The sequence below is a fragment of the Erythrolamprus reginae genome, chromosome 1 (genome assembly GCF_031021105.1).
Source record: "Erythrolamprus reginae isolate rEryReg1 chromosome 1, rEryReg1.hap1, whole genome shotgun sequence".
Lineage (NCBI taxonomy): Eukaryota > Metazoa > Chordata > Lepidosauria > Squamata > Dipsadidae > Erythrolamprus > Erythrolamprus reginae.
Genome location: NC_091950.1, coordinates 177,762,229 through 177,786,052, shown reverse-complemented (window position 1 = coordinate 177,786,052; position 23,824 = coordinate 177,762,229). Strand labels below are relative to the sequence as shown.

The following is a 23,824-nucleotide window of genomic DNA, read 5'->3' as shown; positions in this document are numbered from 1 at the left end:
CGGCTTTGAAGACTCCTCTGGCTTTTTTATTTAAGGTGCTTCTTATTTGGGAAACTCTTTCCTGAGGTAAAAACGCTACAAGGGAAAGAAGAACTGTCGTACAAAAATAAGGCGCGCACATCCACGGCCAAGGCGACCGACGCGTGTGGTGCCTTCCTATCCCACCTCCCCTGTCAGCTGCCAGGCCGTCTCGGGGGTGGGAGGGTCTCAGGGAAAACTCCCGCGCCCACCGCCGCCTCAGTTCGGCTGGGCTGGCGACGAGCCAGGCCTCGGGGCCAAGAGAAGCCAAAAGGCGGTCGCCAGCAGGTCCAATTCCCCCTTTTATCTCCACCCCCCGTTCCCTCCCTCCCCGCCGAACGCTGCTCGGCTTCACCGCCCCTCGAGCGCTTGGCGGGGGGACAGCGTGACGCGGCCGCTTTAAGGATTCCGCCGCTTCGCCAAACCAGCAGCGCCCCGAGCCGCCTCCACAGCCCCGCGCGCAGGAAGCCGCTCGGGCAGAAGCAAGCAAGCGAACGGCGGCCGGTTTCCCGAGGCGCTCGGGGGGAGCCCCCAAGCATGTCTAAGCATCCCTCCGCGTACGGCAAGAACGGGCTGGCCGACCCCATCTTCCAGGTGAGCTCCCCCTGCTATTCACGGGGGGTGGGGGGGGGGGGTGTCGCCGGATCACCGGGCGCGCAGGCAGGCAAGGGGAGGGCGGATCCGAGGGGAGCAGCGAGCCGAGCATCCCTCGCCGTCCCCGGGATTGGGATCCGGCCCCGTCGCTTTCTAGGCGCCGATCGATCCTTCTCTCCACCCTCCCGGCCTGAGATCGGATCGATTTCCTGGGCTCAAAGAGGGGGGGGGGGAAAGGGGGGGATGTTGTCGTTAAAAAATAAAGGGGGTGGTGGTGGTGGCTGGGCGGGCTAAGCGTTAATCCGGGGTGGTGGGTGAGCGTCGCGAATTTCGTGGGCGCGACTTTTCGCCCACAACTTGCTCGCTGACATTCTGCCTTGCCTTTTTATTGAAACGCTCCCCGTCGCTTTTTCTCTCATCGCTCCGCCGCCGCTGTTGCTCGCTCCCGCCCGCCTCCACCAGGGAAGCCGAGGCACGGCCACCCGGAGGAGCCGATTGAAGCGATCCGATGGCAGCACAACTTCCACCAGCTTCATCCTCCGGCAGGTAAGGACCGCGCCGGCCAGGGAGAGGAACGGGGGTGGGGGAGGGAGGGCTGGCGTGGGCACCTGGTGCGCAGCTACCAAACTGGCGGCGGCGACCCAGGAAAGTGGATGGCGGAGGCCCTCGTCCTCCTCCTCCTCACGCGGCTAGTGGTTTTATTCCACAACACACATACGCGCGCGCACACACGCCCTTCTTTCATGGAAGTGCCCCCCCCCGAAAGGATTGGTGTGGGAAAGCAGGTGGTTGTACTTGCCTGCCTGCCTTCTGCAGCCTTCTTTTCCAAAGGGTGATTTTTGCTTGAAAGAAGAAGTGAAGGGATTTTGTGGAGAAAATGATCTCCTTCATAAATCTTAAATCTTTTCCTTATTAAATGGGTGTGGGGTGCACAAAAACTGGATCCGCTGTGCTTCCTCCACAGGGTGTGTGTGTGTGTGTTCTGATCCTGGCATCATCTTTGTGAAGAAGTATTCGCTTTGACTGACATTTCAGTGGGTGTGATCTGAAAGGAATCACTTTGGGGGGTTGTGTATGCCGGTGAACAACTCAAGTGCAAGTGTCTCTTCACCTGTGATCTTTTTCAGCTGGGCAATCTGACTACTGTACTTCCATATCAATTTTCATGTTTTAATATATTTATGAGAAGGCTTTATTACTGGCAATTCTTAAGAGTTGTACTGTAAACTGGCCCTGAGTGGCAGAGAATTTTAATGGTTAGGGAAACCACAACCAGAGTCCAGAAGGAGTTGGGCAGCTTTTAAATCTAATAAATAAATAAATCCAATAAGTAAATTCCCACAGTCTTCTAGTAATAGTGGTGACTGCTGACTTTCTCTCACTTCTACATTCGCCTTTCCCTTGCAGTGATTAATTTTTTTTATAGTGAAGAATTTGACAGCTAAACTGATTGTCATTTACCTGCTTGAGTTCTATGAACTCAAAATTCTAATATACCTTTCCACGTGGGCCAGATAAATGTTCTCGACATCTTTTCACTGGCATGTTTGGTGTGTTGAGAGAAAATTGGATCAGATTGAAGAAAGAGACCAAAATATAATCCTGGTAATTTTGGCATTTGTTTATGAATAACATTTGTTTGGAAATTCTTGATTTCACTCTAGCATCTGTGATAAGCTAAAGGGAAAGAGCATCTCTGAACAAATTGCGGGACCTAAGTGAATAAGTTCTAACTCAGTGGTTTCCAACATGGGGCCCATGCCCCACGGGGGCAATTTGATTTTTAATGGGGGAAATTGGAACCTTGTTTAAACCAAGTTAATGGCCTTTTAGGCTTCCTCGAAGGGTGTAGGAGTTCACTTCTTGAATAGTAAGAATTATATGTCACAGAGTGGGGGTGGGGCATCACGATTTTAGTGATGCTTAAGTGGGGCATGGCCAAAAAATGGTTGGGAAACACTATTCTAACTTAAGACAGTGAATAAGTAAGTCAAAGGGTATGATGTCCTCTTATAATTGGAAACTTAGCTCTAAGTGCAGCTGATAAATGGCTTAATTTGGAAAATAAAAGTCACAAATCTGTTTAACATGATTTTTAAGTATAAATCTGTATTATACTATGGTTTTGGTTGATGGATATATATATATATATCCTAGTCTCCCTTAATTTTCAAATTCAGCTTAAATATGTGACATATATATATATATATATATATATATATATATATATATATACACACACACACACACACACACACACACACACCGTGTGTGTCTATATATATATATAGACACACACGGTATATATATATTTCCAAGATGAGGGAAAGATCTCTTGGTCTTCTGTGGATAGTTATTTTCAAGGCATGAAGCACTGTCTTCATCCATTAAATCTTAGACTGGAAACACTGATTAAAATATAGTTTCAGAGATAAGAAGAAATATATATATTTGGATCTAAGGATATATAAGAATTATTGACAGGAGTTGTATCTAGAAAAAAAGTTTGCTTCTATGGAAATTATCGGAAGACAGAAATAAGATACATGTCTTTACCCAAGTCAGAGAAAGAACTAGAAATTAGTCTGGGCCCTTATATAGGATAATTGTAGCATTTCCCCCTTAAACTACAAACATTGTGGAATTTGGTTTCTTGCTGCCACCCAAGAGCTTCCAGTTACTTTTAGCAACTCCCTTCTTGGATTCTTCATGCAGTGATAGAACATGTTAGATGTCCTGAACTGAACTAGGTCACATCCTGTTAGCTCTTTTCAGTGATGCACTGAATATTATATTTAGACCTGTGCCCGGGAGATTTCTTTGTTACCTCTTTGTGTTCCACAAATGTCTCAGAACACCTTCATGGGTAGCAAACCTGAGTGGGTGCATTTCTGTGTCGAATATGGGCATTCTTGCCTGCCTCAGTGATTAATACTCTATAGAGCTTTTCTATTAAGCAACAGTTCCCCAATCTCACGTGGCAATTCACTTTTGAGACTGAAAGATGTTTCCGAAAAGGTTGGGAATATTAATGTAGGTCAGATGAAAGAAGTAAATTCTCCCCTGGGCATGCTTAATCTCTTGCATAAAATAGATATTCTTTGGAAAAAATACCACGGTGTGTTTGTGTGTGTGTGTGTATGTCTTTGATATGTGATGTAGTGTCTAAGTTTAAAGAAACTTTTAGGGATTTAAATTGTTTTATATAGGAGAACATGGTTCTGAAATGTTTTCACTGGTATAACCCAATGCTGTCATGTATACAAATGCTAGAAATCTTGTTATTTTCTGGATAATTATGGATGTCTCCACAGAAAGAACAGAGCACAATAACTGGTTGCTTGGTATCTACAGTATGGTTCCTCATTGTCCTGGGCATTTGAAGATTGGTATGAGGGGTTTCCCAGATGCTTTTGCATGCTAAACTCTATCTGAAATAACCTGATGGATAGGAGAGTTCCTGGTAAAAACTGGTTTACTGAGCATGCCTTCCCCCCCTCCGTATCAATCAGCTGATGCTTCCTTGTTTTGAGACAAATCTCTAGAGAGTGTTCTTCTCTGAAGTGATGTTCAAAGGAGTGTTTACTCTGAACTCATGCTTTAATTTGGTGTTTCTTGCTAGTTGATGGCATGAAAAAAAAAGAGGAAGGTAACAAAGCTGAAAGGTTTAACTAATGACTTTGCATAACATGTACGATGCACCCAAAATCAAGCTACTGCCAAATTTTAACAAATGGGAGCAAAGGCAGAATAGGGATCAAGAATGGGAACAGGCCATTTTATTCCTACTCAAGATGGTGGGAGAATAAGATCTTTCTCTGGGCTCTGTTTTAACCATGACCTGTGAGGGCAAAGCAGGGAATTTGATGGAAGCAGTTGGGCAGTGGGCTTGCCTCTCCTTCAGTGAGATTTCTAAACAATCTCAGGAGTAAAAGTGAGCCAGTCCTTCCTGGGTTGTGTGAACTAATGGGAGGGAGGAGAAGAAGAAGGAAAAGTAGCTAGAGAATGATGGGCCTAAGGAGCTGCCTTTTGGTTCATGTCTTGACTCCCTCCCCAATTTATCCAGTTGAATTCCAGCCTGGAATATTCATGTGTGAATATTAGACTTGTGCAAAACAGCTTGGCTCTACTTGAGATGTAATCTTGCTTTAGAATAATAATTCAGACTGTCACAGCAATTCAAGAGCCTTCATTTTGAAAATAACCCTACTTCCCATCCACGTGAAGCATTGAAGCAGGCTGGCTTGATTTGGTTTGATTCAGTGGAATTCTGACTAGTTTTAAAGGGAGGGAGAGATCCAGAACCCTAAAGAGAAGCAGGCCTTCGGTTTGGCATTTTGCTTCAATAGTCACTTCAGCTGATGTGTCATCAGATCAAAGGAGGCTTTAACATTCACACATCCCCGGTAAACATGAGCTTTTTCAACTGTCAAGGGTGCCTTCTGCAAGGCCTCTGCAGAAATAATTGCAGATGGACAAAGAAGTTCCTTTGCATTACTTGCAACGCTGATTTGAATTTTCTCTGTTCTTTTTCTTCCCAAATGCAAAAAGAGGGAGCGAGAGTGTTTTCGCTCCTTCTAAAAATGCACCAGATAGAACCCATTGTAAATCTACTTCGACATCATGTTGTATGATTTAATAATTAACGCTTGGTGGGTTTTGTAGAATAAAAATAGGAAATCAAGCATATATGAAGTGTATGCCGTCAAAGCTTCTGCATAATTCCCTCAATGAGATTCCAGGGAACAGAATATTTGTTCAAATGTGGAAGGAGAAGTAAATTATTCTATAGTCTGATAAAAATTGGGTATTCCTCTGCCCTTTTAAGGCTCATTTTTCCATCCATGTAATAAAAGCATATAATAGCAATTTACATTGTTTAGTTGGTTTCCCAGGCTGTTGGTGTATTGAGTTGGGAGGTGGATTTCCAGGAGAGAGAATGCAGTTCAGAGGAGTAAGCGGCAATGTATATTATGCATGAGAGAAAGAGGGCGAAGACAGCCCCTCCATAATTCAGAACGCAAGTCAGAACGGTTGATCAGTGGAACAGCTTGCCTCCAGAACTTATGAATGCTCCAACACTGGAAGTTTTTAAGCAGATGTTGGACAACCATCTGTCTGAAATAGTGTAGGGTTTCCTGCCTAAGCAGAGGGTTGGACTAGAAGACCTCCAAGGTCCCTTCCAACTCTATTATTATTATTATTATTATTATTATTATTATTATTATTATTATTATTATTACATCTAGCAAGATGTGGGGAAATCCGTAGGTGTGAAACAATAAAGAACTTAGCTTTGAAGAATCACCACCTGTCATTCTTGGGTTTTGAGCCTGACAATTGATCAGAAGTACACGATCATTTCTCCTGCACCCAAAATCTGATGAGCTTTCTCTAAAAAAACTAATACGTGAAATAAAAGTCTATCCAAAAGGGAGCCATTATGTAACATTTGACCATTTCACACAAACCAGCATGATTTTACTAGTACCAATTTTCAACAATTAACTGAATCCATTCATGCATAAGAAGATGCACCATAAGTTTTTAAAGACAAAAACATTTCCAATAAAGATAAGATAATGCTTTTGTTGAATTAATTTTAAATCGATAGCTGAATGACACATTTTATGTAAAAAAAAAATCATTTCTTAATTATCATGTTAATGATCCCCAGATATTTCAATTTCATCTTCCATCTCTCCCTATGCTATTGAGCATCTAATTTATTGTAGTCCAAAAATTTATAAATAACAATTATAGGCATGCTATTTTGTTAAAAAAACAAACAAACAGCTACGGTATATCTGGAGGATTCTAAGATCTTAAGAGCTTTCAGATAGCCAGATGCCAGAAGGCGGTTTTAATTGACAGTTGCCTTGCTATTAGCAAGTATATACAGTACTTCCTACTCCTCATCTTTCACGATACATCTCTTAAATCATGCATCTTGTCACTTTGTGCAAGATAAAGTGTTGTAATAAATAAAGGAATATGAGGATAATACTGCTTTATACTTCTCTCTCCTTCCTTCTCTCCCTCCCCCTCTTTATTCATTAAAAAGTCATTAGATCAGCTTTCTTTCTAGTTTGCAAAAGAAAAGACAATTATAATTCAGTTTTAAAATTCTCAAGGGAAAGAACATTTTGAAAGCATCAATAATTATAATATATTTTATCAAACAACTTCTCTGCATCCAATAAAATAATTATAGCAGGAACCATCTAAATTTGATGTTCAAAATTGCAATATGTATTACAATCCACAATCTAAAATCTAAAACTGTCAAATATCAACTCATTCTCAACTACAAAAAATAATATTTAATAATAATAATAATAATAATAATAATAATAATAATAATAATAATAATATATTAGATTTGTATGCCGCCCCTCTCCAAAGATCTACTTATTATCCATTTCCCCCCCAAATAAGACATCCCCTGATAATAAGCCCAATTGGGCCTTTGAGTGCATGGCAGTAAAGCCAAGCACTTATTTCCGGGTTCAAAAAATATAAGACAGCATCTTATATAGGCTTAAGCCTATCTCAATCTTGAAATAGGCTCAAGGATCTTGAGAGATCATTGGGCGCTATCTAACAAAATGAAATTCAATGGTGAAAAAAGTAAGGTTCTACATTTAGGCAAGAAAAACAAAATGCACAAGCACAGTATATGTGGTACCCTGCTCAACAGAGAGGGATCTTTGAGTCCTAATGGGCAACCATTTAAATATGAGCCAGCAGTGTGCAGCATCCACCAAAAAAGCCAACACAGTTCTAGGCTGCATTAACAGAGGGATAGAATCAAGATCAGGTGAAAATGAATACCACCTTGGTAAGGCCACACTTGGAATGCTGCATTCAGTTTTGTTTGCCACGATGCAAAAAGGATGTTGTGACAGTGCATAGAAGAGCAACAAAATTGATTAGGGGACTGGAGGCTAAAACATATGAAAAACGGTTGCAGGAACTGGGTATGTCTAGTTTAATGAAAAGAAGGACCAGGGGAGACCTGATAGCAATGTTCCAATTTCTCAGGGGTTGCCACAAAGAAGATGGAGTCAAACTATTCTCCAAAGCACCTGAAGCAATAGGTGGAAACTAAACAAGAAGAGAAGTAACTTAGAACTAAGGAGAAATTTCCTGACAGAACAATTAATCAAGTGGAACATCTTGCCTCCAGAAGTTGTGAATGCTCCAACACTGGAAGTGTTTAAGAAGATGTTGGATAACCATTTGTCTGAAGTAGTGTAGGGTTTCCTGCTTAAGCAGGTGGTTGGACTAGTAGACCTCCAAGATCCCTCTCAACTCTGTTGTAGTAGCATTACTAGTTGTTGTTATTGTTGTTATTTTCAGGAAAACATTGGTAATAAAATAGAACTATAATTTGGGCAGTATACAGTACAGTATATGATTTTAGCTAGTTTAGGAATTATGGTGAGATAAACTTAATTGCAAGAACCTAATAAAGTACTAAAGTGAAATACGTTCTGATAAAATGTGACAGATAGAACATCATTCCAGATTATCTGGCTTTTGCGTTTTACCATTTGTTACGCTGCCAATAATAGATTTAATTTATTCTGCTTAGATGGGCTTAGAATGTAACTCTCTACCTAGCAAAATTCAGTGCAGAAATAAAGGTCAAATTTCCCATAGAATATGTATATACTGTATATATTTTCAAATCTTTCAGTAGAGTTCTTAACATCTTAAAAATGTCTCCTGAAGAAGAATTACAGATGCAGAATATTTTTACCATCCTGAAATGCTAGAATAAAATTCTAAACACGTTGCTACTTTAATTTAATCAATATGCTAAAATTTCCTTTTAGTACATCTTAACTGAATTTATCAAATAAAAGGATGGGTAGCAACAGTCAAGTTTTTCATTTAAAGTTTGTCTGTTGGAGGAGGTATAAGGTAAAGGAGAGCTGAGGTGATAGACTGCATTTAGAAAGATGGAGCCTGAGCCCGTATTAGTGTTTTATGGTGAAATGGATATTTTGTAATTGACCATTATCATGAAAGTTAGTTCTCAAAAGGCTACAAGCAAGCAACCAGATATTTGATGAGGCTCTCACTCAAACAAGGAAAATATATTTCCTGTTTCCGGCCCCTCTCGCCAAAAAATATTGAAATTAAAAAAACAACAACCTAGTCATTAACTGCAATATGAATTGAGCTCATATTTCATCAATGCCAGTTGCTAGTTTTTTATAACTTCATCATTTTGTTATAATAAAACTACATATCAGTGTCTTCATGTTCTGGGAAATATATGCTTGTAACATTTGGTCTTACCAGTTAAGATAGGCCTTGCAGCCATTTTGTGAAAACATAAGTAGTCCTCGACTTACAACGGTTTATTTAGCGACCTTTCGAAGTTACAATGGCATTGAAAAAAATGACATGGCTATTTTTCACATTCATGTCAATTGCAGCATCCCCATGATTTATATTTGGTTGTTTGACAGCTGGTTCATATTTATGACAGTTGCCATGTCCTGGAGTCATGTGATCCCCTTATGCAAACTTCCGACAAGCAAAGTCAATGGGAAAGCCAGATTCACTTAAAAAGCTTGTTACTATCTCAACAAATCTCAGTGGCTCACTTAACAACAATGACCAAAAAGGTGGTAAAATGGGGGCATTTTACTCACTTAAAAAAAGTTATCACTTGATAATATAAATTTTTGGCTCAATTGTGGCCATAAGTAGAGAACTACCTATACACTCAAAATTCCTGACATATATTGTAGCCCACAAAGGTTGGAAGACTTTTTTTATGGAGTGCTGCCCAGAAGGATCATCATCACTTTTCATATCTTTGAGACTGTGACACGGTGAAGTAATTTTCTAAGAGGCTGAGCTGTAGACACATTGCCGTAATCATGATATGAAATGGCTCTTGAGTACAGATGGTATCATTGATAGGGAACACTTCTGATTGATGACATGTTTCAAGAAAAGCTGAGAAGATGCTAATGATTTGCATATTGTTTGGGACTCCTTTTTTCTAGCAGTAAGTTTTGTCTACACACACACACACCGTATTTTTCGGAGTATAACACACAATGGAATATAAGACGCACCTTAAGGAAAACAGGGAGGAAAACAGGGAAAAGTATCTGCTTATCAAGCATTCATCTGGCTAGCATCCTTAGTCTGGTCAGCTTCAACACATTATTTTATCCCCTGGTTAAGGGCTTAAATTTTTTTATTCTGAGAGAGTAACAAGCAACAAGCTTGCAAGCTAGTAAGAGCTGGGAACAACATTAGCACCTGGAAAGAAACAGTCTGAACAGTAGAGCAATGGAAAAAACCCTGCAAAGACTTAGGGTTTGGTAAACATTCCTCTTTGCAGAGAGTAACAATGAAAAAGCTTGCAAGCCGGTAAGAGCTGAGAACATTAATAGCACCTGGTTAGGGCTGGAAAGAAACATCTGGAGCAAGTAAAGCAATGAAAAAAAAACCCTACAAAGACAGGGTTTGTCTTCTTTGCAGAAAATAACAACGAAAGAGCTTGCATGGTAAGAGCTGGGAACATTGCTAGCACCTGGTTAGGGCTGGAAAGAAACTTACTCAGAGCAAGTTAGAGCAATGAAAAAAACCCTGCAAAACTTAGGGCTTGGAAAACATTATTTGCATAGAGAAACAATGAATGAGCCTGCAAGGTAAGAGCTGGGATGATCGTTAGCAGCTAGTTAGGGCTGGGGAAAAAAAGCTACATTCAGAGTATAAGATGCACCCTAATTATCAGCTTATTTTAAAGAAGAAAAAGGTGCGTCTTATACATCAAAAATGCGGTATATATTTGCTCTCACAACTGTTCTGCTGAGTTGGCTGTTTGGCATTTTTCTCTGCTGATGTGCTGTCATTAATTGGGCGATAGTATTGCTCTGCAAAATTGGATTTCAGAGGATTATTGGCTGTTTTATGTAAACTCCAACCAAGATTATGCGCGTAACGTTTTTAAAAGTTGAGTTCTGCTAGAGGGAAAAAAGCAGCAATAGCATGCTGTAGGTGCATGGTCTGCAGAATTTAAATGTAGCTGTTATTATCTATGATTGAATTCTAAATTTGGATATGTTAGTTCATGAGGAAGTTTATTTTTAGTCGATGAAACTATAAGGTCGATAACTTTTATTCACCAATCAAGCTGCTTTTCGAAGGGAAAACATTCTCTTGGATGCTTTTCATATTTGCGGTGTCTTTATATTATCATATATTGTTAAATCTGTTTATTGTAATTTATAAGACTTCCGAATGGCAAGATGCAATTGAATTGTTGAAGAAGACTTTAAAAAGATGAGGGTTTTGACTTTTTGTAAAATCTTAATTTTACTTTTATTTGATTATACTCTTTTATTTCAGATAAAAATTCATATTCTTTGTCTGATATTTATTGGAGATGTGCAAAAAAATTGGACCCGTTAAGGAATTTTTAAACTTCATATTAGTGAAAAGGTTTCCCTTGCTGAGCTGAACATGCATGCATAGATTAGATTGAAAGGGACATGTAAGCTGTTTAGCTTAACCTTTTGTGACAGCACTTTTTCTACTGTTTTACAAAACATAATGACTGCAATGCCAAGCAGAGCAATACTCAAGGCTTTTTTGGTGCTCTGAGAGGTGAACGCGTAAAGGCAAATATTATCAAAGCAACGAAGGAGTAAAAGCAACAACCATGTGAAATTTATAGAACCTTTTCAGAAGGAGAGTCATGTTATTTTTGTAGCCAAAAATAAAAAGGGGTGTTACGTTTTCTTTTGAAGTTAATATTTATTAAACAGATGTAAGATGTAAGTGTTCACACGCTGTAACTCAATTCATCAGATGCTGGCTGATGAATCCCTAGATTTGAGAGGGAGGTACAGATAGTAGATAGTCCTTCACATACAATAGTTCACTTAGTGACCGCTCGAAAATACAACAGCACTGAAAAAAGTGACTTAAGACCATTTTTCACACTATGACCATTGCAGCATTCCCATGGCCATGCGATTTACATTGGGATGCTTGACAGCTGACTCATATTTTTGATGGTTGCAGTGTCCACTGGGTCACATGATCACCTTTTCCACTCTTCTGACAAGCAGAGTCATTGGGGAAGCCAGATTCACTTAACAACCATGTTACTAATTTAACAACTGCAGCGATTCACTTAAAACTGTGGCAAGAAAAGTGGTAAAAGGGGCAAAATCCACTTAACAAATAGCAACATAAATTTTGGACTCAGTTGTGGTTGTAAGTTGAGGACTACCTATATATGTGCCTCCATGTTTCCAATGTACCACATGGTTCTTGACAAATCTATATTTCCTTTTATGTACACTGAGAGCATATGCACCAAGACAAATTCCTTGTGTGTCCAATCACACTTGGACAATAAAGAATTCTATTCTATTCTATGTCAAATATCTGACTTAGTGTCTGAAGTTTTCAGAAATGATTTGTCTTTGTCTCCTTGATACATTTGGGAGAGAGTGACTGATTCAGGGTCACCAAGCTGGCTTTGGGCCTAATGCAGGAATAGAACTCATGGCCTCCTGGTTTCTAGTCTGGACTTCACCACTATACCATGATGACTTTCTCTTCATCGATTAGCAATTGTAATATATTAAAATCACATTGTTTTGCTGAGCTTTTCTGAGGCACACCGACATCTTTTTATACAGGTGAGTTTAGCAATCTGCTACAGTGTGATACTGTTGCTATTTCTTTATTCTAAAAAGGCAACATTGAACTATTTAACTGATATTATAATAATAATAATAATAATAATTATTATTATTATTATTATATCAGTTATTATTATTTATTGGATTTGTATGCCGCCCCTCTCCGTAGACTCGGGGCGGCTAACAACAATAATAAACACAACATGTACAATCCAATAATAAAAAACAACTAAAAACCCCTATTATAAAACCAAACATACGCACAAACATACCATGCATAACTTGTAATGGCCTAGGGGGAAGAGCTATCTCAACTCCCCCATGCCTGGCGGTATAAATGAGTCTTGAGTAGTTTACGAAAGACAGGGAGGGTGGGGGCAGTTCTAATCTCCCGGGGGGGAGTTGGTTCCAGAGGGCCGGGGCTGCCACAGAGAAGGCTCTTCCCCTGGGGCCCGCCAAATGACATTGTTTAGTCGACGGGACCCCGAGAAGGCCAACTCTGTGGGACCTTATCGGTCGCTGGGATTCGTGCGGTAGCAGGTGGTTCTGGAGGTAATCTGGTCCATTGCCATGTAGGGCTTTAAAGGCCATGACCAACACTTTGAATTGTGACCGGAAACTGATCAGCAGCCAATGCAAGCCAATGATATCCTGAGAGACTCAAATGATCTGATTTTGCTCGGGCCTTGCTTTGTGTCGTCATGTCAAATTTGTACCTATTAATTCTTTGCTGTAAATTCTGACTTGTTTCTGTAATGTAGAATCCAGAGGGAAGATGGAATGTTTTCCTTCTAAATTCACACGTTTCCACTATGCGCGACTTCAACTCTTTGAAAGAAAGATTAAAAGAAAAAAAATAATAATGTGGGTTTTTTGGGGGAAGGGGGGAATGTATACAATTCTTTTCTATTATGCTATTTAACTGTGTTGTGTAACAAATCCTGTCCCATATAACGAAGTGCCAGGCGGAGTTGCACTGCAAAGTATTAAAAGGACTTTAAAACTGCACAGATTGTTGGACAACTAAATAATGCAAGATAACCTGGGTAGAATGCAGAGGGTTATTGTTAGATCCTTGCTGGAATGAAGGACTGCAATCTGGAGTAAGTAACGATTCTTTATTGAACAGGAGGTAACGGTTCACAGAACAGAACAAGACAAAACATGGCCGTGCCTGGCAGCTATATATATCCCGGGCTGCCAGGCTGAGCCAACCAATCACCTTGCAGTGTTTTCCCGCCCAAGGAATGTGGGGCGGGTACAAGGCCTAACTGTCCTCTGCACACAACAGTTATCTCTTTCCTTGAATGGGAAGGGCTGTTTTATTTGGCTTGCTTAATCGGTTGCTGATTCCAATTAAACTAATATCTAATTTGATAATGTTGGAAGCAGAAGAAATGGGTTGAAAACTCTTCCTTCCTGTGACATTTTTGGCTGTTTTATTTTGAGACAATTGTATTAAAAATAACTCCTAGTTTTGACATGTAGGAGGTGAAGAGAGTTCCAGCTTCGAGAAAAGCCTCTGTAGCGCACAGAAGCAATCATTTCCTACTCTTGCAAACTAACAGAACTGATTCAGAAATTTCCAAATCTTTAGTCATTGAAATGCACTATTAGGAAAGTTTCTCCTGTGAAAATATACTGTATAAGGTATATGCATTTATAATATGTAATATTAAATACACTGCTCCCAAAAATAAAGGGAACATTTAAACAACACAATATAACTCCAAGTAAATCAAACTTCTGTGAAATCAAACTGTCCACTTAGGAAGCAACACTGACTGACAATCAATTTCACATGCTGTTGTGCACATTCAAATCTGTACAGAACAAAGTATTCAATGAGAATATTTCATTCATATTCAGATCTAGGATGTGTTATTTGAGTGTTCCCTTTATTTTTTTGAATCAGAAACATACACAATGATACATTTTTATCCAATCAGTCATAAATCAATATCCTATTTTGCATCTATTTTATACTGCAGTTCATCAATCTGTTTTTCTTCATTTCTTAACACTCCCCTCCCTCTGTCTCCATCTCCTCCTTCTACCTTCTCCTCCTTCTCTCCCCCTTCCTACTTCCATCCATTTCTTCTCTTCTCCTTTCACCTTTCTACTTCCTCTTTCTCCCTCTTTATTGATTCTTATTCTACTTCATCTGATATTTAACAGACTGATAACATATTCCGATATCTTTTTAAACTGTTGGTGTCTCTTCTGAAATCATTCTTTTTGTATCATTTCTATACCTATAAGAAAGTATGGTTATTGGTGATGGTGGGGTGGTAGTGGTGGTGGAGAATGATGATAACAATCAGCCAGTACAGCTGCAGTTCCCAACCTTTTGGCACCAGGGATCAGTTCGTTGGAAAATTTTTTTTCCACAAATCAGTGAGTAGTGATTTCATGCATTACCTAGATCAGTGATGGCAAACTTTTTTTCCCTTGGATGCCGAAAGAGCATGGGTGCACTCTATTGTGCATGCACAGGTGCCCACACCCATAATTCAATGCCTGAGGAGGCTGAAAACAGCTTCCCTCACCTCCCAGAGACCCTCTGGAGGCGGGAAACAGCCTGTTTTCCAACTTCTGGTGGGCCCAATAGGCTTGTGTTTCATCCTCTCAAGCTTCAAAGACAACCCTGGAGCTGGAGAAGAGTAAAAATGCCCTCCCCCATTCCCCCGGAGACACTCTGGATGGAAGCCAAAAACACCCTCCCAGAGCCTCTGTGTGAGCCAAAAATCAGCTGGCCAGCACACACATGCAGGTTGGAGCTGAGCTAGGGCAACGGCTCATGTGCCAACAGATATGGCTCACCGTGCCACCTGTGGCACCCATGCCATAGGTTTGCCATCACTGACCTAGATCCATGCACAGATGAAGCTTTGCTCACTTACCGGCCCAGTTCCTAATGGGGCCATGGACCAGTACTAGTCCGCGGACCAGGAATTGGGAATGCCTGCAGTGCAGAATAAAGGTCTTTTCATTGAGGATTAGGATCTATCTACCACGCTACACAAACAAACACACACACACACACAAAATCACATACCCCACATTCAGGCTACAAATACATATGCACAAAGTACCGTTATTTGTGATCAAGGCCTCTGGTTCCTCTAGCATTCTTTAGATGGCATTCCTCCTTAGCTGAATCTTTCCTTGTCAAAATTTCATGTTCTGTACACTATGACAAAAAGCTTTCTCTTATTCTCTTCTATCTTTGAAGCCAGTTGGAAAGATGAACAGAATTATGGCAGAGACTGGGATTCTAAAATGCTGTTTTAGCGAGGATTTTGCAGAGGAGGATTTTAACTCGGTTGTGCCTAATCCTGGAACTTCAGGTAATGACATCAGATGCAGCTGACCCAGGAAGCTAGTAACCATCTCTCGGTTCCTCCTAATCTGGGTCTAAGTAATCCTGCCAGTTGGTTAGTTCTAAATCATCTTGTCATTCTAGGGTTCTGTAAATTAGCAATTTGCTCAATTAAGCTACCTCCATGGGCTGATTTCATTTGCATTCTGTAATATTTCAAAAACTCTTCATTTCAAATTTTTCTTTCCACATGGTTTCTTACCCCTTATTTTAGTCCTTTACTGAATTCCTTACTTTTATTCTGCAAACCTCACAAGTAGCTGACATGGGCACCCATTGTTAACAAAGAATGTTTTTAGGTGTGTCATTTGCATCTTTCCAGACAAGGGACTTGGAGGTCTGTTTATAGAATAAATTGCACGAAAGAATTGTGGGCTTCATTCCTTTCCAGCTATTTTCTTTACTGAGATTTGCTGCTTTAATTAAAATGTTCTGCCTGATCTGCGCTGAGCATATTTTGCTTCTTTATTTATGTTTTTAAAATCAATTTAACATTTTTTTTCTTCTAAGAACAGAGGTTAGGGCAAACAGGATTTTACTAAAATGAAAGAAATTGTAACCTATCCATAATACACTCTTATACAAATTAACAGCAGTCTGTCGCCATTACAAGATAGTCTTTCCTGACTTTTGAACTTCTAGATGTCATATTACATTTCCTATAATTTGCAGCCAACTTGGCTTAATGCCTAATGTAATGTTGATTCTCATTGAGCAAAGCAATCAAAGGCTATTTTCCATTCTTCAAATTATAAACTGGTTACGTGTTTCAGCTTTACATAGAAGATACATAATGCACATGTACATTGATAGATACCTAATGTACTTTGACCAGGAGTGATCTGTTATTTGCATCTAGTTTTAATTCTTGAATCACTCTGGCAACGTTTATACGCTTTTAAAAGGTATTTTCATGGCTCCTGGCAACAGTTTCTGTGTTGCCAAGAGCAGATTCAGCAACCAAAACTAATCCAAGAACCACAGTGACGTAGTGATGGATCCCGTACTCAGATCAGATTTGGCACGTTTGACGTTCAACATTTTGATGTTACTGAATAAATGCTTGGAAAAGCTCTGTCCAGAGGTTTTGCCAGAAAAGTTAAAAAAACCCAACAACCCTATTTTTTATCTATCTTCACTTTGCATTTTTCAAAGTAAGTGGGAGTTTTAAAATAAAGATGTCTTTTAAAAAGTGGGAAATTCTTGTAATTTGGCAAGGATTTATTGACAATTAGCTTACTAATTGTTTTTATAACACCAGTAAATAAAGACATTTTTATTTTCGTATTTCATAGTTCATAATGGAAAGGCAAGCCTGGAAGAAGCAGAAGCCACATTTAAAAGATTCAGCTGTGTATTAATCAAATCCAGAAAGTGGGAGAAAAGGAAGTAATTACATCTTTCTACATAAATTGAGTTGAGTGTAGTAGTGAAGGCTAGAAACCAGGCGAATGAGAGTTCTAGCCATGCCTTAGGGCAAAGCCAGCTGGATGACCCTGGGCCAGTCACTCTCTCTCAGTCCTAGGGAGCAGACAAGGGCAAATCACTTCTGAAAAAACTTTCCAAGAAAAGTTTGGACCAAACTGCAAAGCCCAAACAATGACTCACATATTCAAGATAGGCTGCTTGACTCATAGTAGTTTATGATAACCGATTTGGCGGGGCAGGGAAATTATCAGAATGTTTGCGAAGGCAATCATCTTCTTGAGGTCAGCCACAGGTAGTCTTCGAGTTCTGACTATAATTGAGCCCAAAATTTCTGTTGCTAAGTGAAACATTTGTTAAGTGAGTTTGGCTCGTTTTACAAATTTTCTTGCCACACTAGTTAAGTGAAGGATTGCATTTGTTACATTAGTAACGTGGTTGTTAAGTGAATCTGGCTTCCCCACTAACAGAAGGTTGCAAAAGCTGATCACATGACCCCAGGACCCCCTGGTCACATGACCCCAGGTCATAAATATGAACCAGTTGCCAAATGTCTGACCATGGGAATGCAACGGTTGTGATTTTAAATCAGCAAAATTGTGTTTGAATTGAACCAGGTGTAATCTTTTGTAAACATTTTATTTTCTAAGAATTTGGTCCATTGTTTGCTTACTATGCAGATTAAAGTAGTTAGGATTTGTGGGAAAGGCTGGGTGTAAACCAAGATTTATATTTCATAAGGGCACAATTTAAAAGCATTCTTACCTGCATATTGTAACTACTATATAAAGTTATAATTCTTTAAAGAAGATTGCAAAGTTAATGTGTTTCTGTTTGGTCCCTTCTATACACGAGGGGTAGTGAGCAATCGTCACTTGAATTCTAAAGTGTTCTAGAAACAAGAACAATATAGTACTTCTTCAATGGATGGAACGTATGTGATGGCCAAAATATAAATAATGTGCAAAAATGGCACATTGTATTGCACAGCTGTAAAGTAGGACTGAATAGCCTGAAGATATGATTATGTTTCTAGATTCTAAGGTCAGTGAGAACTCATCAGCTTTTGGTTTGAGTGAGAAGTCCATAATAAACATGACATGACATAAACATACAAAGGTGGGATTCAGCCAGTTCTCATTGGTTCTTCCAAACCAGGGGTAGGCAAAGTTGGCTCTTCTATGACACGTGGACTTCAAATCCCAGAATTCCTGAGCAAGCATGATTGGCTCAGGAATTCTGGGAGTTGAAGTCCATAAGTCATAGAAGAGCCAACTTTGCCTACCCCTGCCCTGGGCTAACCTAACCCAAACCCAAACCCAAACCCAAACAGTTTATTGCTTATGCAGTTCGGAGAACCAGTTAGAAATAAAGTGCAAGAAAGGTTTCTCCCTCCCTCCCTCTCTTCCTCCTTCCCTCCCTCCCTTCAGTTCATAGCTCCACTTAACAGTTGCAGCTGGAATGTAGCCGATACACACTGAAACAAGTCAATAAACCACAGAAGCTGACAGGATTAGGGCAGGGAATCCGATCAATCACCTATCTAATGACCAAACATTGATGCTGTAGCTTCCATGTAGAAAACCCAAGAACTAATCCTTTGAATCTTGAACTGTTCTCCGAAGGATTGATATGAAGAGCCTTATAGTCTTTTTATCTGACAGATGGTGCTTATTAGATTCAAGAAATTTCTCAAGGGATATAAGTCAGTTCTCACCATTCTAGGCAGAATATATATATAGGTCATCAGAGATATTGCTGGGATCCTATTGAATATTGAGATACTGGATGATGTCTTGCTAGAAAATCCGATGTTCTTATTACTGGGACGGAGGATCTGAGACTAAAAAGAGGCTTCCAAGTTCTATTGATGCTGATAAATAAATGCCACAGAACCATTTTATTAAGTCCATGACATACAATCCCTTATGCAAGAGACGCCATTTGGTTTTTATTATGTAAGCTAGTGAAAGTATTTTGGAGATACGTGTGGAGACAAGAGCTTTAAATCATTGTTCTGGCAAGCAGTTATATAATGTAGTGTGTGAGGAAAAATTGCTTTCTGTGAAGGGTTTCAAAGAAAATCTTTGCCGGTTAAACATATTGTTGAACAGAGCTAACAACTGAGTGCACGTTTAGATAGCACACATATGGAAATGGGAATCTGATTCATAAAATAGAAGAGACTAGTCGGAGCCCTTTATTACCATCCAAACTCGATTTTGATATCAACTGAAAATGCCTATGTGACTCTACCCAGGAGAAAAATCAAGAATTGTGGATGGGTTTTTATCTTTTTTTTAAAAAATCGACTGCCATCACCTGTCAGATTTAAGCTCTGAAGCCACAGGGGATCTTCACCCAAAAGAAGTTTGATATTATGTACCACGTATATAATGATGTCAAGCACCATCAGGGAAATCAGAAAATCCAGGCAGTTCAAAAGGATAGAAAAATTTATTGCAAGCTTAAGCTTTCTACAAAAATCTGAACTATTAATGTCTGAGCAAATTGGTAGCCGATAAGAGTCAATAGAATTTAAGGTGAGCTGGACTTAGGGCTCTTGTAGGCATGAAGTGACTCATGACTGAGGAAACATTTGATCCTTCCCTTAGTCTCTGGTCATCTGCAAACAGTGATGGGCTCCTATGGGTATGGTCAGGTACGCAGTACCGGTAGAAAAATTTGGTCAGGTATGCAGAACCGATAGAAAAATTTTGATTTTTTTTCCTTTTTTTCCCTTTCAGTTCTGGGTATGTTTTTCCTATGGCAGTAAATGAGGTTGAATGTGTATAATTTCAGTTCTGGGTATGTTTTTCCTATGGCAGTAAATGAGGTTGAATGTGTATAATTTCAGAAGAGCTGTGTGTGCATGTGTATGTGTATGTGTGTGTACATACACAGTTTATATAGTAGATAATGTATATTTTTGTATGCCTGTGTGTAATATGTATGTGCACATATGACACACATATATAGAATTAAACAGTATATTTTGGATGTTCAGTAATAGTAAATAGAATAGAATAGAATAGAATTTTTATTGGCCAAGTGTGATTGGACACACAAGGAATTTGTCTTGGTGCCTACGCTCTCAACATACATAAAAGAAAAAGATACATTTGTCAAGAATCATGTGGTACAACACTTAATGATTGTCATAGATAGGGAATAGATAGGGAGATAGGGAATAGATAGAGAAATAGATAGGGAAATTGTATCTCTTGGAGGCAAGGAGAGGCCAGGCACCCTAACCATAACCCAAATCCTTGACGTGAGTGACGTCAAGTTGGCCACCTTTAAGCCACCCCAGTCACATGATCGTCAAGCCACTCTCACCTGGTCACATGGCCAGCAAGCCACACCCACAAAATAAGCCACACCCACAGTGTGGTAGTAAAAAAATTTGTAGGCCTTCACTGTCTACAAATGATATGTGGAAATGACTTTGAGAGATAGGAGGGAGAGCCATAGACTGGACAACCAGTATGTAAGGAAGGAAGGCAGGCATGGGAAATATTTCAGAAGGGACTCTCCTAATTTACCTAGGAGAATAAAAGAAAAAAAATGAGAGAAATATTTTCAGTCTTTCTAGATTGTCTTCACGTGCAACGAAGATATAGCTAGCTTCTTTTCTGTATTACCTCAAAGGCCTTACAGAATGTCATTTTTAAAAATGATTTTAACGAACAGCTGGCCTGAAGCATGACTGCACGAGGAAGGAAGAAATTACATCTGACCCAGAATTGGAGCTGATAATATGTTTCTCACTAAAAATTCAGTAGTCAAGGATACACTTTGGGTCAACTGTCTCCTGCACCTCCCCCATCCTAGAATTATATCCTATTTGTGATTGAATACTCCATTGAGCCTGTTAGCATGTAGGTTGTTAACGAACCTTGTGCAATCCGTGTACTTTGTAGTAAGTCTTAATAGTCACAGTCTGAAAAACCATAGGAGTCAACAACACACGCCAATACACAGAGACTCCCTATCAGATGTGCTGCTTAGCTTTCTGTTTCCATAGCAACAAGGTTACATTATTTTTCCAATAGCCTAAACGCAGGAAGCAAGTTCAGGTATTAATAGCCAAAGCTATGTATGTATGAGCAGTAATATGCAAGCTATAGCTATTTTGATTTCTCTGATTCCATGTTTTTAACCTCCATTAAAGAAAAAAAGCCCGTATACAGTGTCTTTTTTCTTCCCCCACAGTTCCTATAATAAATTCAATATTTGTTAGTCACATGGGTTTATTGCAGGCACATTTGTACTTGTTTGATCTTCTTGACTGGATAAACAAATTAAGCTTTTTTTTTTCAAATGTGATGAACTGAGAGAAGTTTTGAATGGAAGTGTTAGTCAGTACGAATAGTTTGTTTATTTATTTAGAATTTTGTGGCGCTTCAACCAAAGCAGAACAGTTGACAACTTGTCCTTCTGGAAATAAAGTTGAAATCTAAAGAATATCCTACAAATGCATAAAATAATACAAATTTCCCATTCAATACAGCTTTTATCTTCCTAAAGCATCTTGGCACTTTTTCCTCAGGAGCAGCATTCAGCCAGGCCTATCCTTTCATTTGCCAGTTTAATTGTGACTGAGGATAGGTTTATTACAGGCCGAGTTGGCATTCAAAAGCATCAGCAGAATCCAAGGCTTTCTGTGGCCTGGCTGTCTGTTTCACAAGACAAGGTAATGAGACCAAAGGCAGGGATTGACCTCAAATTTCCTATCTTCCTTTCATGAGAGAAGCCCAATCCATCTTGGTCAGTGGTGAAATCCATTTTTCTTTTACTATGGGCATGGCTTGGTAGGTGTGGTGTAGCTTGGTGGGCATGGCAGGGAAAGGATACTACAAAATCCCCATTTCCTCCCCATCCTGGGGGAAGGATATTGCAAAATTACCCCTAACCCCCAACATTTTCCCCTTAGACTATCCACGATAGAGCTATCCAGGTTCGTTAGAGGTCACTAAGGGGCATGCATAAGTGCACCAGTGTGCCTTGCGTCCCCTGTCCAATTGTCTCTCCTTATCTCATTTATCTTTTCTTCCTTTCAAATTTGTTCACCTATACTTTTATATCTTTTCTTCTATTCGTTTCTTTAGTTATATTACTACATATCTATTATCTTCAATGTGTATTATGTATTGGACTAAATAAATAAATAAATAAATAAAACAAAATAAAATAAAATAATAAATAAAATAAAATAATAAAATAAAATAAAATAAAATCTCCCTTTCCATCCCACTCTGGGGCCAGCCAGATGTGGTATTTGCCGGTTCTATGAACTATTCAAAATTTCCACTACCGATTCTCCAGGGCTTGTCAGAACCTGCTGGATTTCACCCCGATCTCTATGGCTTATCACAATCCTTTATCTCTCTTCTCTATTTCTTTATACAAATACAAATCTAATAAATAAATAAATCTTTCTTTCCACTCCATCAGTTCCAAATTTCCCCCAAACATCACATGGGCCATCCCGTTCCCGACTTTCTAGTAAACCCTCACCACATATTTAAGTCTCCTTACAGCTGTTCACTGTACACTCAACTAACTTAATTTTTATCAGTTTCCTTTTTCCCTACCTTCCAAATCATGTGATCACCTGGAGTTGTTCTTTCTGGATCCAGAGGGAGCAAGGGCTCTCCTTGAATCTACATCAGGATTAGGATCCCAAAACCATATTCTACCCTTCACCTGGAGACTGGTTCCACCCCACATCTCCTTCTCCATTCCTTGCCCGACCCAAGTTATAATACCAGATCACACAAAGTAGAGAGAAATGATTTTATTGTTTCAAATATTTTTAATGTAGAACATTTCTATGATCACAATATCTCAAATCTGTTTTTGATTAATTAAATTCACAATTCATTCACATTTTAATTTTTTTTCCACTAGAAAACTTTTATGCTTTAATTTGTGGCACCTTCTACTTAAGAATGACTCTCCAGTAAAAGATTAGAAAAACACTGGAGTGAAAGTTAGAAAATCCAGTGTGGATATACGTAAGTGGCCAATGGATAGATTTCCATGAAAAATAGTTTACTACTTTTAAGTGGGTGGGTGTGTGTATGTCTCTGTGTGTGTAAATTGTAGGACATGGTTGGAATTGAAAGATGCTTGACACAAATCACTGTAGGAGGAGAGGCAGGATAGTCTGGAGCACTTTTTCTGCAACAGGTTTTATTAATATATATAATAACATTTGTTAGTCTGAAAAGGTGCCACCACCAGCATTCTGACACAGATCGTTATCTCTGTTGATTTCTTACAATGGAGTTTTGATTAATTTCTTTCTTGGGAAAACATCAGAAGCCCTAATTCCTTTTTGTGCCTAGCAGAATGCCACAAACATCAATAGTATTTAAAATAAATGATCAGAGTCCCTGCTTGGAGCAGAAAATGTGGTGAAAAACATAGCAGCAAATAATAAAATGGCTCAGTTGTAGTTTCTCTCTTTTTTCTACTTAATTATTTCTTGTGACTATGGCTTGGCCTCTAACCTTCAAACTTGTTCCTACCATCCCTAGCTGTGGACATATAGCTGAAGCTACAAGCTTTCAGGAAACATGGTAAAAATGAATTAGCACTTTTATTTTGGTTATTTCTCAGGTGCCTTTAAATTAACAGAATAGGTAGAACTTTTCTAGATTGAACATACATACTCATATGGTTGTGTATATAAATGTATATAATTTAA

General features: G+C 39.3%; 1 protein-coding gene across 2 annotated transcripts in view; it reads left to right on the top strand.

The window, feature by feature from the left end:
• Positions 1–216: 216 nt before the first annotated feature.
• The window catches only part of CACNB4 (calcium voltage-gated channel auxiliary subunit beta 4), a 153,048-nt gene continuing 129,440 nt past the window's right edge, over positions 217–23,824 (top strand). The window contains exons 1-2 of one of the 2 annotated variants that reach the window (XM_070731520.1): positions 217–612; positions 1,075–1,158. In XM_070731520.1, coding sequence (XP_070587621.1) covers positions 556–612; positions 1,075–1,158 — 141 coding nt within the window. In that variant the 5' untranslated portion in view covers positions 217–555. The remainder of the gene's footprint in view (positions 613–1,074; positions 1,159–23,824) is intronic. The other variant, XR_011557276.1, reaches the window with a different exon arrangement.